Below are 15,715 nucleotides of genomic sequence, written 5' to 3' on the forward strand. Positions count from 1 at the left end.
TTCACCGTTAAATAATGAAGCAATCTAGAAAGTTAAATGTATTCTTATGTTATATAAATGTAAATTGACAAAAAAATTTTATTTCTTGAGCTTGATTCTGACAGCTTTATCTGAATTAGTTTAAAATAAAAAGGGTTGTAGACAATACCATTTGAATAAAATGTATTTCATTAGTTTTGACTTAATGACCTTTTTTTTGATAAAAAATTAAAATGAAATGGAAATATTTCTCAAATCTTGACAGGTAGAAAATAACTTATTTTCTTTATTTTGCAAAACTGTGTAAACTGTATACTTTTTTAATGATTCATTGTTCAATTTTACATTGTTCTACTTTACATGTCTTAAGATAATTTTCCATGTAAATGAGAAAGAGTTCAAAATATATGACAAGGTCAGTTCTAAGATTAATCTTATTTCTTACTTTTTCTTTTCGTAACAACTAATAAGGATTCCAGCATTATGCCAGCTTTATCGAAAAAATGTTGCATAATCGAAAAAAATGTTAGACGAAAAAACTGTGTTCTAGTATTGTGTTTTCAGTTTTGAATGTCTTAATTGGTTGTGTGGATAGAATCTTGCCATCTTAATTTCAAGAGTCACAGTGGCTCAGGAAATAGAGCATTTACCTCCCGATGATGTGACCCAGGTTCGAATCCCAGCAATGGCTGGTCAATACGAATCTTGCACCTGGCTCGCACCGACCACAGCACTAACTTAAAATATCCTCTTTGGTAAACGGATCATTGGTTAGAGTTCTCTTACGGTCAGGGTAGCCGTGGGAGGTTTTCGTGGGATTTTTAACTTCATGAAGCGTAAATACGGCTTAGTTACATCAAAGCTCTCCATGAAGGCAAATTTCTTTCAATACTTCATCCAGATGTTCCCTTATCTTCTAGATTAGGTTCAAAACTACGAGCCTACGGAAATGAACATTGGTAGCCGTAAACTCAAAATTGGGTCTATTGTTCAAGGACGGTTATAAAATAAAATAAAATGTTACTTTTTTTTCCGCACCAGATAGAACTCAAAATTCTACTGTAACTCCGTAGATAAGTAAGTTTCAATCATTCATATTAAAATAAGAACCAGAGACCCGCTACATTACCACTAATATCCTAAAAATCGGCCATAATAGCAGCAGAGGTTCCATGCTCTGAGCAGTCTCCATGCTGGATGGCCGTGCATCTTTCCATATCATTGAAAGAAGCATTTTGACTGAGGCATGCGGTCTTCAAATCCTATATTTGTCTCTTTAAGAGTGTATTTAGCCCTAATTTAATTTTAACAGATGATCATTAGTAACTATATTTTATAATTAAGAAATACCCAAATGTATTGTTGCTTGCAATTAAAGCGTCAGAAAAAAAATATATATAAAAGGAACTGCGATGTTTCCTCTGCGTCAAAGATCGTGTAACCGGGTTCGAATCCCAGCAATTATTGGTCGATACGAATACCGCATCCGGATTGCACCGACCACAATTCCATCAAAAAGTCCTCCACGAAGGCAAATTTCTCCTAATACTTGATTCAGAGCCGCGATGGCTCAGGGGATAAAGCGTTCGCTTCCGATGCGGCAAACCGGGTTCAAATCCCAGTCGATACGAATTCCGCATCCGGCTTGCACCGACCACAGTGGTGACGTGAAATATCCTCAGTGGTAGACGGATCATGGATTAGAGTTCCCTTGCCGTCAGGCCAACCGTGGGAGGTTCTCGTCTCCATATAACGCAAATGCATGTTAGCTCCATCAAAAAGTCCTCCACGAAGGCAAATTTCTCCCAATACTCGATCCAGGAGTTCCCTTGTCTTCAGGATTGGATTTAAAATTACGAGGTTATGGAATTGAACATTAGTAATCGTAAACCCATAAAATTGGGTCGGCTGTTCAACGACGGTTATAAAAAAAAAAGATCCAGGATCTCCCTTGTCTTCTGGATTGGGCTCAAAACTACAAGGCTACGGAGTTGAACATTAGTAGTCGTAAACCTAAAATTTGGTCAGGTGTTCAACTACGGATATGAAATAAAATATTGAGCCATTCGCAAAACAATATGAAAACACTAGAAAAAAAAAATTATTTTAAGAAAATTGGGATAGCAAGTTAATCAGAGCTGACAGTAGATCTGAAAACGGTACGATGCATTTTAACTCGTTCGCAATCAAAGTCTCATGCTTGCTGTCAGTAAAGCACACGCAAACTTTCAATTTAATTTTCCTTCTGAATAATGAATGACCAGCCATCGACTTTGAAAGTGAAAGTCCACTTTCTAAGAGATCAGTTCATTTACCTAAGATGTGTCCGAAAGCCAACCATCGAAGTAGAACTGGGGCAACCAATTCAATCGCTCAGACGTCGCTCTGAACACGAGTTTTCATCAAGAGTCGATGGGCGGGAAGCCAACCAACTCGGGTGGCAAAACTGGGGTTTCTCAAAATGGGGGTCAGACAGGGCTACTTCGAATGCCTGTAGGCAAAGGTGTAGGCTTAGATGATTGCGACACCTTTGCCCTCGAAAAGGAGGATGATATATAAACTAGAGGCGATACCGGTAACCCAGTTTTTTATAAGCCTTTGGACACTTGCAGACGAAGCATGATGCTCAAAGCGGTAAGTCACTAGCTTTGAAAGTCTTAATAAATAGTACAAGAATGTAGTGGAAAATCATTTTCAATTTATAGTATTCTCATAAATATTATTAAATTAATATAAACAAATTATATAGCTATAAACATTGCTATTTAAAAAAAAAGTGGAAAAACAACAACATTGTTTATATTTGTCTAAGGAAATATATGAAAACGTATTATTCACACCGAAAAAAAAATATGGTCGAAAATACCATAATAAGATTAAATTTACCATGTTTCTGGCTATGTAGGAACACTAAAAAGCTCGGTAATTTTACCAATGCGCTTTGGTAATGATTTTTGAAAAATTGATAGTAAAATATCGTTTTATGAAATATGACAAATTTTTGTAAATGTTGTAAAATTCGGTGATTTTTATCATGATACTTTAGAACATGGCATAAAAACCATTTATTCAGTTAAATTTACTTTTCAGTTTTGTAATTTTTGCCAAATGTGTGGTAGTAAGAACTATAGTTTTTAAATTCAAAACTTCCGGTAAACCGTTATGATACGAACGGAAAAATTACCAAATGAAGTGTTTAAATACCATATATTTTAGTTTTAATAACTAGAATTATGTTGTTGTTTTTTTTAACAGATATGTCATTACCATACAAAACGGTCATTTTGGCAGAATTCTTTTTTCTCCTTGCACTGTAGATAACTAATTCATTAATACCATTAATCACTTTACACAAAAAGCCAACACAATAATACATAGATACGTTAAAATGAACAAAAAAAGAATAACATAAAAATTTATAAGATAACTTTTTATATATTAGTATTCAAATTAATAACTTTATAACATAGCTCAAGCGAATTACACGAATTTATTCACATTAGATTATTATTTTATCAGTATTATGTATCAATATGCTCGAAAAAAAATTAATATCGATAAAATTTATAAACTTAATCAAAAGAGTATGCAATGTAGACGCATGAATTCAAAAGAAAAAAAAATGACGTGATAAAAAAAATTAAGATAGGAATTATTGTTTGTGTTAAGTTAATATGAGAATGAGGAAGTGTGTATACAAATGAATTATAAACTTCTGAAAAATTAAGGTAAAAAGAGTGCACATAATATTTAAGATAAGCATTATCTTAAGATTAAGATATATCAAGATATTAAGATAATTAATATTTAAGAAAGCGAAAACAAAACTCCTATTGATGTCTAGCATATCATGACAGAGGAAGACGGAATAATAACTAGTAATAATAGTAAGAATAATAAGTTCTGAAGGAAACAGAGAGCAGTTGAAAGGGAGTTATTAGAAATGTCTCTAAATTTCACCAGGTAATCAAACTGGTTTCATACATCTTAATTTAAGAAAGATCCAAAAGTTTCGGTAAGGTTTTTTCGCTCCTAAATATTAATTTGCTACCTCTAATGTGTAAACTTTCTTAGCTTCATTTTTGATATAGAATCACAAAATATATATTTAGAGTTACATATTTATACATATATTATTTATACATATATTATTTATAGATATATTATTTATAGATATATTATTTATAGATATATTATTTATACATATATTATTTACAGATATATTATTTATACATATATTATTATATGTATAAAAACATATATTATAAGTTATTATGGACCACCTTCGCGCACCTTCATCTTTCTTAATTTAAAAACTGCTTTTACTCTTTTGGAATACTGAAATTTTATTCTATTTTGCGTATCAATAAATTTTAAAAAAAGATGTAAATTTCAAAACAAATCCATGGTTTAGGTTGCTGAGCTGATTTGAGAGTCATTGATTTTGGTTCTCGGTTAAAAAACGGTTGGTAACCCTCGGCTTAGTGAATAGCCACTGCTGAATAAATTGATAAATGAAAATGAACAGAATAAGTGTTTTTACACCGAGAAAAAAAATATGGCTAAAACTACCTGAATCTGGTAAAATTTACCGCATTTCTGGTTCTATGGGAACATTAAAAAGCTCGGCAATTTTTAACGATGCACTTTGGGTGATAATTTTGGCAAAATTAACGATAAAATATAGTTTGATGAAATGTGATATAATTTGGCCTTAAAGCATGACACAAAACCATTTACTCGGTGAAATTTACTGATCAGTTTTATTTTTTACTCAATGTGTGATAGTAAGAACTATAATTTTAAAACCTGAATTTCTGGTAAACCGTTACCATGTGAAGGAAAAAAATTGCCAAATAAATATTCGGTTGAGTTTTTATATACCAAACGTGTAGTTATAAGAGCTATAACTTTGAAAACCAGGATTTCCGATGAACCGCTACCATACGAAAAGAAAAATTACCAAAAGAAATTTTTAAATAACTTATATATTTTGGCTTCATTACCAAAATTTTGCTGTTTTTTTTACCAGGAATGTTTTTTTTACCGTGCTGTAATTTCACCAAGACTTTTTACTCCACACAACAATTTGAAATTATTATTGTAGTAAGTTATTTTTAAAAGTGTATTTTTTGCACTCTTACCTGACAAAAAAAAGAAAGTATTTTTTCTATTGATTTCGAAAAAACTAATTAGTTATGATGGTTGGGAAAAATGCTTCCATTCATAATAATTTTATTGTAAATTATTTAGGGATTACTTTATATATAAAAATAACCTTCATCCTTTAAATATAAGTAGTTCATGTGTACAATTTATATCTAAGATATTCTGTACATTTTCCTATTTGTATAGTTTTATGTATGGAGATTTATATCCCATTAACAAGATACTTAAATTCAATATTTTTTTTCGAAAGATTTGTTCTGTAAAAGCAGTGTTTACGTTTGTTTAAGAAAGATTTGCTTTGTAAAAGCAGTGTTTAAATTTTTAAAGAAGGATTTGTTTCGTAAAAGCAGTGTTTACATTTATTTTAAAGAAAGATTTGTTTCATAAAAGCAGTGTTTATATATTTTTAAGAAAGATTCGGTTTGCAAAAGCAGTGTTTACATTTTTTTAATGAAGTTTTATTTCGTAAAGGCAGAGTTTATATTTTGTCAAAGATAACTCCTGTTTTCAGTCGATTCATTGGATTTCAAGAATTTTGATAGTTTAAAAGCTAAGTTTTATATTTTAATTAGTGTAATTCAATTAATAAAGTTCTGGAAGGCAGCATGATTTATTTTCGATATCTTTAAAAACTAAAAACTGATGGAAACAAGAAAATTTACAAAACGTTTTTAATTAAAAATTAAAAAATAATATTTTACGAAATTTAACAGTGCAATTATAAAAGAGATTTTATTTAATGATAGATAATGATTACTTTGTATTACAGATTGAAATATTGTAAAATTTACTATGCTTCAAATTTTTTTTGCATGTGTTGCAGATAATAAATAAGAAAAATAATGAATATACTTATGAAGCCATTTCTCCTCTTTTGAGAAAATCATTATTAACATCACAGATTTTTTAATTGCAATTATAAGCGTGTAACTATTTTTTAACAGACTTTTGCTTTTAGTATAAAGGAAAAAATATTTTTTTAATATGTTAATTGAAAATACCAGTGTGAAAATATTTTCCTGTTAACGAATTCATCGTTGTATATTGTATCACTGAAAAAATTATTTTGCATTCTTTTTTAATTTTTTGTTAATTTAGAAATAATTTGAATACTAGCGTCGTGACAACAATACTGTGAGCGTATTCGATTATCCACCAGTGTGGCTTTTTTTCCCTCGAAACGCATACTTAAAATATATTATAAATAATAGAGATTCCATCTTAATTATTTATTTATTATTGATCAATTTATTGTTATTTATTTATACATTTTAAAATTTGTAATTAGGAAAATCTTTTTTTTTTTTTTGTTTATTTATAAAGTATTCGGGATATAAAAAATGTCTTATCGCATTAAATTTAAATAATAAAAAAGTTTTTTTCTCGTAAAAATTCATCTAACAAGTCTTGTAGTGCACTAAGCAAAAACAAGTGTGATCAAAACTAGTAGAATATGATAAAATTTAGCTTGCTTCTGGCTGTAATGATTTTAGTAAAATTAATATTAAAATATAATTTTATAATGTGTGATAAAATTTAGTAATTTTATCATGATACCTTAGAACAGCGGTTCCCAAATAGTGATGATTTACTTAGATCCAACGAATAATTCTTAATTTATTTAAACTTTCACAATTTTTTGACTTAAATTATTGCAAGTAAAATGCACATGAATAGAAATAGCATTTTTGAAAAAGAAAATATATTTCTTATGACAAATTGAACAAATTATGAAAAGAACATGCATTACTAAAATATTGCATTGATATTTCGTTGCGAGTTTTTCATATAAAAATAAAATAACCAAACCTTAACTAAGAAATATATTTCCCTTATAACCATTTTCAGCGTTTACAGCAGTTCTTTTTAGGTTTCAGTTCGAAGTAAAGCATAAGTCGGCTTATTTTATTCATTTTCAGCATCAGGCTTATTGGCTTTTTTATTCAGTTTTCATGTATATACGGACAAAAAACAAATTCACAGCTAGGTTAGATGTAGCACAAAAATTACAAAATTAGTTGTCGGACATAAAACCCAATATAAAATTATTTATGATAAAATGATAAAAATCTTCATTCCTCTATTTAAATATTTTAAAAATAAAGTAGTCTTTTATAGGTTGTTTACAATTGCCTTAATATAGTTTACTTAGAAAATTGGGGTTCAACCGAAAGAAGATTGATTATTTAGGATTCCATAGCCCGCAAAAAAGAAATAAATTATGATAATAATTGGGAACCTCTGCCTTAGAGCATGGCATAAAAATGGTTTATTCAATTAAATTTGCTTACTTTTCAGGTTTTTTTTTATTTTTTATTATTATTAAATGGGTAATTATAAGAAGTATAATTTTTAAAACTGAACACTGAACTTACCAAATTAAATTTAAAAAAAATTACCAAATTAATGGTTTAATTACCATATAGTTCAGTTTTTCGTTGCAAAAATTATGTTTGTTTGCTTTTTTTTTTTTGCCAAAAATGTTTTATGTTATGTAGAACGGAAATTTTACTAGAATTTTTCATTGCAATAAATTTGTATTAATTAAGCGGAAATTTAAAGAAAAAAATTATTTTATTTTCATTTGGATACTTGGTCTATTTACTTGGTTGTTTTCTTTGTATTTTTTCATTTGGGTTGGTAAAAGTAAACAAAACATGGATGAAGGTTTTTAACATTCAGATTATCTAAACGTTTCTAATTGTCATTCATGATCTATTTTCGGAGTTCTTTCGTCGATTTCTTTTTTAATTTATACTACAATTATCTATTTAACATATTAATATCAAATAAATAGAATTAGGCAGTTAAGTTTATCAGTTGAGTTGATTAGAAATTTCGCCAAAAGTTTTCGTCCAGATTCAATGCTTTCTTCTATATTTTGTAAATATTTGTACAGTTAGAAAAATATAAACAAATTATAACGTCTAATATAAACGTATTAACGTCTTGAGAAAACTTCGATATTATATAAAGTTCGATATATATAAACGTCTGAAATAACCTTTGGGTTGAATATCCAAACGTTTTGCAGCATATTATATTTGTTTACGCAAGAATTCACACAAATAATAACATTTTGATTAATTCTATTATTTAATATTACAAACGATGCAAACATTTTGAATTTTCAAACATAAAATTTCTGACATGACGTTAAATGACGTAATATTTCGACTGAAATTCGAAACTTGAAATTGATTGGTTGAGTAGTTTCTGAAAAATAATATTTAACATACACAATTGATCAAACTTGATCTCGTGTTTTAGGTACTGTTATTATTAGATTTAAAATTCTGCTACACTCATAAACTGCCTGCGTAAAAAGATTTATTATGGACTAGCCGCTTTTGGCGACCAGCTTAATCATTTTTCAAAATTACCTTATACAATAAAAAAGTTTAAATGGTAACCAAGCTCAATGCACAGCACAACGATAATGTTGCCAATAGATATACCCGAGATTATGGAGCCACATAAGAGAAATAATATATATACTATATAAATATATATAAAAAAAACTATAACAAGTGATAAAACAATGAAATACGGTGAGAAAAAACTGTCTCAAATTTATTTTTAGTTCTAAATTGTTACATAACGATAGGAAGTAAACAATAACAGCAATTGTGACCATTAACACGATGTTGAAGAAAAATCGAACAATGCTTTAACCATAATAAAACTAAATACAGCAAAGACTCGGCCACTTTAAAAAAAATTCTGTATATTGAAAGTTCATTCATTTACTGAAAATAATTGTCAGCTGTGATAATCATCGAATACGTGCTGAGAAATAATTAAATCATAATTTATGCTGGGTGTGAATGAACTATTGCACTTTATATAGCATTAATAGTTATTTTTAAATTTCAATTACTTTATACAAACACTTTTACACTTGAAATGAAAAAGAATTAATAATTAAACGAAAATCTACTTTTATGGATTAGTTCCGTGACTAATTCAAATCGTGATAATTTTAAGTATATAATTGTTTTGATTTTGGCTGCCTCTATGGAAAGGAGTTGTTAGGGAGCTTTTGACCGATTTCAAATCTTCAACTATATTTACATTTGAAAATAAAAAGAGAAATTTTATTTAATCGAAAGTAAAATGTCCTTTTATGTATAAATTTTATGATTAATTTTAAAAAGGGGAATAGTTGCTTCGGTATAGTATGGCATCCTTAGAAGAGATTTTTTTTATAGAATTTTTTTTACTTTTTATTATTTAAAAAAAATTAAATATTGAGATTCTATCTTATTAATTATTATTAAATGATGGTAAGCAGAATTGAATCAACTGAAATGGAAGATAAAAAAATTAGAATTCTTAAAATTCATAGTTTAATCGTTTTCCCTATTCATAATTATCAAAATATTGCATTAGAAATTAAATGAATATTTTCATCGTAATAACTTCATATAAATAAAAATTAAATCGTTTATTGTCCGGAATGTTTTAAAGGATTATCTTTCATATTTGTACAATTTAGAATCTGAAATACTGCTTTATAGTGCTCATTCGTTTTCAGATAAAAAGTACAAAACTAAAGAAAGAAAAAAAAGGGAAATTTCAAGGTCTTAAAAGTTTTTAATTATCACTAAAATTTTTATTATAGAACTTTGAATCTGGACTATGTGGTTATGGTCCACGTTAAATATTTCCATAATAAATAGCACAGTACCAACAAAAAGAAGTTTTGAATCGATTCACTTCGTGGTTATCGATTCACTTCGTGATAGTTTTCTGAATCTCCGAATAAAAAAGATATCTGCATGACTTAATTTTGTATGATCTAACAAATTTGTATCATAGAATTTTGAATCTGAAATACATTTTTGTGGTTCTCCTTAAACGTTTCCACGAGAAAAGGTACGAATGCAACAAAAAGAAATTTTGAATTGATCCACTAAACTTGTTTTAAATTGATCCACTGTTTTCCTAATTTCCGAATAAAAAAAATATTAACATTCGGAAAAGCAATTTTCGCAACCAGACGAAGTTAAATTTAAGCAGGTGACTAAGACTTTTCATTTTATCTCCTGGTCCAAACTGTGCACGCAGTATATTACCAGCAAATTATGAAATCCAACAGTGGACTGATAGTAAAGACACGGTTTCCAGTAGAACGCCGAAGTCAAGCATCATTGACAGCAGTAAGTGAGCGTGTGCTTGGCCATTTTGATCAGCCTGTGAAGAGACCGAGGATGTGCGATATCGTCTCTCGTTAAACTGTTCTACCGTAAAGAGTTCGCCTTCGCGTGCAAGTCATCAAGCTACCAATCAGGGGCCTGCAGAGAATCAAAATTGAGATGACTTGTCTTCGGATCCCCTTCAGGGATGTTACTCAGACCGTCACCAATTGTCTATTTCGCTGCTCTAGTGCGGTGGGAATAAAGTACTACTACTTCTACTCTTTTTTTTTACTTCTAATGCCCACTTGATTGACACTCGTAATTCAGGTATCCAGTAAAGCAGATTTGTTGGCCACTCTTTCAGGTGAACCATATTAGGTGGATCAATATTGCTTCACAGTAAGAGGAGATATAGTAGATGGATAAAAAGAACATCCATACTTTGTATGATATTTGAACCCAGAACCTTTCAGCGATGATGTCAGCTCCCTGGCCGCTATACAGTTCGATAGGCGTTACTAGTTCTACTATAAAACTCAGAAATTCTGTAAAATATTTATACAATAGATATACGAATTGAATAAACAAGCTTTATAATTCTATGCAAAAATATTTCGTTTTGCTTAAAAAGTTCTCGAGATATAGTGAAGTACGCAGAATGTAAAATTGTCATTAAGGAAACCAAACTTCAGACTGCTATCCTAACCAAACTATTGGAACCATCTTTTCCAGATTGACGGTCAAATCTAACAACAAAAAAAACTATATGTTTATTCAGAGAAAGTACGTTTTAGTGTCTGATTTTGTAACTTAAACATGGTTTGCACTAGTTAATAAGCATATTTAAGGGTTGGCCCTTGTATTAATAAGATTCATTTCTAATATATCAAAATCTGTTCATTGAATCAAAAACATTTGAGGTGTTCTTTTTCTTGCTCGCCGTACATTGGCACAATGTAACATAAACTGTACAATGCAATACAGTTTGATTTCAATGTAAATTTAGAAAAATATATAATAATTTATATAAATTTATGTAGCCTCCATTAAACAAACCAATGCTCTCTTAAGAAATTAAAAATTATTACTAATCGATATTTAGCTTTATAAACTATTGCCATTTTTTTCCCAGTAAACTTAAAAACTTATTAATGCACCCTAATCTTAAAATTGAAAAAATTTCAAATGCTTCTTACTTATCAAGAAAATGTTGTATTACTTACCTCATATGTATTATAACAAGATATTATTTTTCATTCTTTTCCAGTGCATCCTACTTGTTGTTGCAGCTCTAGCTGTAGCCGCACCAGCCAAATCCAAATCTGACGATTTGGAAGCATCTGAAGGACGTCACGTTCCTACTTACAGCGCTTCTTATGGATCACCCATTGCTTACGCTGCACCAGCGCCCAAATATGGCGGCGCTCAAGTAACATCATACAGCAGACGAGGTTCTTATGCTCACGGAAGTGACTTTGCCAAACCCAGCATCTATGGATCTAGCTACAAAGCTGAACCATCAATAAGAGCACCAGCTTACAGCGCTGAACCATCCTATCATGGATCTTTACACGGATATGCCAGTGCACCATCTGTCTACCCAGCTGCTCCCTCAGTTGCCTATGGTGCCTATGGACCTCAAACCAACGCCTATTCTGCCCACTCTCAGATTCAATCCCAGGATCCAAGCTATGATGCAGCTAAGGATCCAGTAAGCCAGTATGCTGCTTACATTCCAGCTAAGGAATATGCTAAAGGTCAATCTATTGGAAACGAATTGAGCATCTATGGATACTAAAAATAGAACATCTGAAACTGTTTTTAACAATAAAAATTCTAAAATTATTATTTAAACCTACCAATGAGTTAAACACGCATTTCAGTTACATCTCTTGTTATCTATTGGTCAAGCAAATCTATTGGAAATCTATAACCCTCTACCTATCTAAATACATTAAAAATCTATTGTAAATAAAGGTCTATCCATCGGATTGACCTAAGAAAATGAAATATCTAAAACTGTTTTTTACAATGAAAATTTGAAAATTATTATTAAAATCTACCAATGAGTTAAACGTACATTTCAGTTATATATCCTGTAATCTAAGCGCCAAACTATCTATTGGAACTATATTGCCAATCAAACGAAATCTATTAAGAATCTAATGGAAACACAGGTCCATTTATTGGATTGACCTAAAGGTTAATCCATTGGAAACCTATTGAGCATCTAAGTATACTTAAAATAAAATATCGGAAAATATTTTTTACAGTGAAAATTCGAAAATTATATTTTGTTTAAATTAAAACCTAGTAATGAGTTAAACTATTTATAATTATCTCTTACTTCGAGAACATAATTAATTTTAATTTTGTCATGTTTTCAACAATTATTTGTTCAATTTTCCAATACAATTTTAAAGCTTTTTCTTAACACTGCTGTTTTAGTGGAAAAAATATTTTGAACAATATTTTCAATAAACATTTACGTAGTAAAAATAAAAATTTAAGAAAAATATCTTTAATAAATGATACGAATCTTTTATAAAATAATTTGGATCTCAAAATTGATTAAAATTATATAACTGATTTCAAATAACATTTTCTGAGAACTATATTGCAAAACACAAAACATATTGTTCATAAATAATTTATTCTGTACATATTATACTTGTGTTCAAATGTTTATTGTAGAAAAAACTCTGTATTTTTTTTAATTTTATTTTGTAGACAAATGCAATAAATTATTGGTGTGTTTTTGTTGCAAATGATGCAAATTATTCTCAAGATTTTGGCAAGTATTTCCTGGCATTCTAGTAAAATACATCAAATCATACTACAAAACAATCGTGAGTTCTGGGAATACATAACCAATTTTTCTCAAACGGAACAATGGGAATATTAGGGCATGAAACCTTTTTCCATATCATAAATTTCAGAAGAATTGGATAGGTCGCTGTTCTTTTACATCCGGTTTGTTTGTTTTATTGGAGTTACAAAACAGTTTCATATAAGTATTTATGAAGAATTCCGTATATTTTCTGTTATTGTTATCTTTATCTATCTTATTATTGTCAGAAAATATTCATATTATAACTAGACCAGAAGAATATGTTGTATGAGAAGTTCAAAGGGGAAACATGTGAATATCGATCCGTTCTACGCAAAAATACTTATCTCTAATTTTAAACAGAATAAAATATTCTCATTAGCATTATACAACATTCATATAACGTTTTTAGAGCATTATATAGCATTAATATAACATTTAACACGAGTTAACATTTTTATATTATATTATTTGTCATTTGTTTAAGTAATAATTCTTGCATAAATTATAAACTGCTTTTTTATTAATGATTTTTTATAAATGATTTTTCAAAAATATAAAAACTGAATCCAAACGCACGTTCTACTTAAAAAATGGCTTTATAAAAGTATTTATGAAGGAATTCCGGTTATTTTAATTTTTATTGTTCGTAAATATATATAAGATAACTGTTGTTGTTGTCGTCGTAGGCTACTAAGGCAAGGAGTGCGATTGTTCTTTATTTTCTAGTGGCGTCATCTATGACGAAGAATTTGGCTTCTGCCTCACTCATACACCTTTGTGCAAATTAATTGAAACAAACTCAATAAATTCAGAAAACTAAGAGAAAATGCTATTTTATTTAAATTTATACAAACTCAAAAATTTTTAGTACATAATATGATCTCCACAGCACTTTATTAACATTTGGACACGATTCGGCATGGATTCCACTAATTTTTTACAGTCATTTATAATATTTGTGTCCTTGTACCACACATGAATTAACGCCGTGATTAGCTTCTCCATAGTTGTACAGTCCATATTTAATAGGCCATTCTTGCATATGGTCCAGAGATTCTCAATTGGGTTGATATCCGGAGAGTTCCCTGGCCATTCCAGTGTCTCAATTTGATTCTCAGACATGAATTTCTTGACAATTTTGGACGTATGGCAAGGAGCTAAATCCTGTTGAAAAATCCCTGTTCCATCAGGGTATCGTTTCTTCAACTCTGGAACAACTTTTTTACCCAGAATAGTAATGTACTGCTCAGAACGCATCCTACCGTCAATAGACTGCAAAAGTCCAACCCCATTGTAACCGAAACAACCCCAAAACATCTTCTTTAAAAAACACGGAAAAAAAAGTTTGTTTCAATTAATTTGCACAAGGGTGTACATCACACCCGTTTATAGGGCGCACCCACCCATTCATACATCAATTCATTCATCCACAGATCGTAATTTTGACCAGAACCAATCAATCTCCAATTCAGTACCCCCAGAGGTATAATTTGTTATGGGAACATGGAGGACTTTGTGACCCGATTTAACGTGCACCAGTCAGTCAGTATAAGATTATTAAACGAGAGCAATAAATTATCTGAGAAGTTAAGAACAAAGGTGAAACATGTGAAGTTTGATTAATTTTACGTAAAAATACTTTCTATTATTATTAAGCATACAGTTTAACCCCAATTAACCACGTAATAAGGTGGGTGGCAAGGGCAACGCAGATAATTCGAAAACACACAAGAAAGTAAGGTGGAATCACGAAATATAATTTTAAACATTATTCATACTTGTGTATATATTTTAAACATAAGACATGCAACAAAAATTTTTGTTTTTCGCCTAAGACACCGTGACAAGGAATAAAGAAAATATATACCTAAAATATATAAACTTGTTCATGCATAAAAGTGCAATTCACGTTAGCATTATTTGATAGCTTATACTATTTGCTATCTGTTAATATTATTATTTTTTACCTTAATTACAAATCATTTGTTAATTGATGATTTTTCAAGAAGGTAAAAAGTGAATCAAAACTCTCTACTTTAACATAATTTGACCCACTATAATGGATGTTTAACCAATGTGAATTCTAAAAGTTATCAAATAGGTATAGAGCAATCCTCTATACCATACAGGTATAGAGGATTGCTGGACTGGCCCCTTGGACTGGCAGCAATTTTGCTAAAATTTGTCTTGTGTTTATAATTATTTGATGATTGTTTGTTTATTTAAAAACAAAATTGAAATTTTGTTTGATAAATTAACATCAGTTAGATAATTAATTAAATAAATAATCCTTATTTAATTATTTATATAAAATTTATTTAATTATTATTATATTAATTATTTATATATTATTTATATATTATTTATTTAATTATTTATACAAAATTAATTAAATATGTAATCCCAAAAAAACTAAAGCAGCTGTAAGATATTACTTGATTAAAAACTTCATTCGCGTCAAAAATATACAAATTGGAAAGAACAGTTCACAGGTTTCAAGCGCTCAAAAACAGGCGCATGTTTTCATGACTTACCAGACGTGAATGAAGAACAACAAAAGTGATATGGAATATGAAACGTAAAGTTGCCAACA

At 29.5% G+C, this 15,715-nt stretch overlaps 1 protein-coding gene across 1 annotated transcript; it reads left to right on the top strand.

Annotated features, from left to right (window-relative positions):
- Window positions 1–2,335: 2,335 nt before the first annotated feature.
- LOC107456438 (cuticle protein 16.5) lies at window positions 2,336–13,057 on the top strand. Its single transcript, XM_016074300.4, has 2 exons — window positions 2,336–2,613; window positions 11,557–13,057. Exons 1-2 carry the CDS (start codon window positions 2,599–2,601, stop codon window positions 12,085–12,087), a joined length of 546 nt encoding a protein of 181 aa, XP_015929786.1. The 5' UTR covers window positions 2,336–2,598; the 3' UTR covers window positions 12,088–13,057.
- Window positions 13,058–15,715: the final 2,658 nt, after the last annotated feature.

The sequence above is a fragment of the Parasteatoda tepidariorum genome, chromosome 6, assembly GCF_043381705.1.
Source record: "Parasteatoda tepidariorum isolate YZ-2023 chromosome 6, CAS_Ptep_4.0, whole genome shotgun sequence".
Taxonomy (NCBI): domain Eukaryota; kingdom Metazoa; phylum Arthropoda; class Arachnida; order Araneae; family Theridiidae; genus Parasteatoda; species Parasteatoda tepidariorum.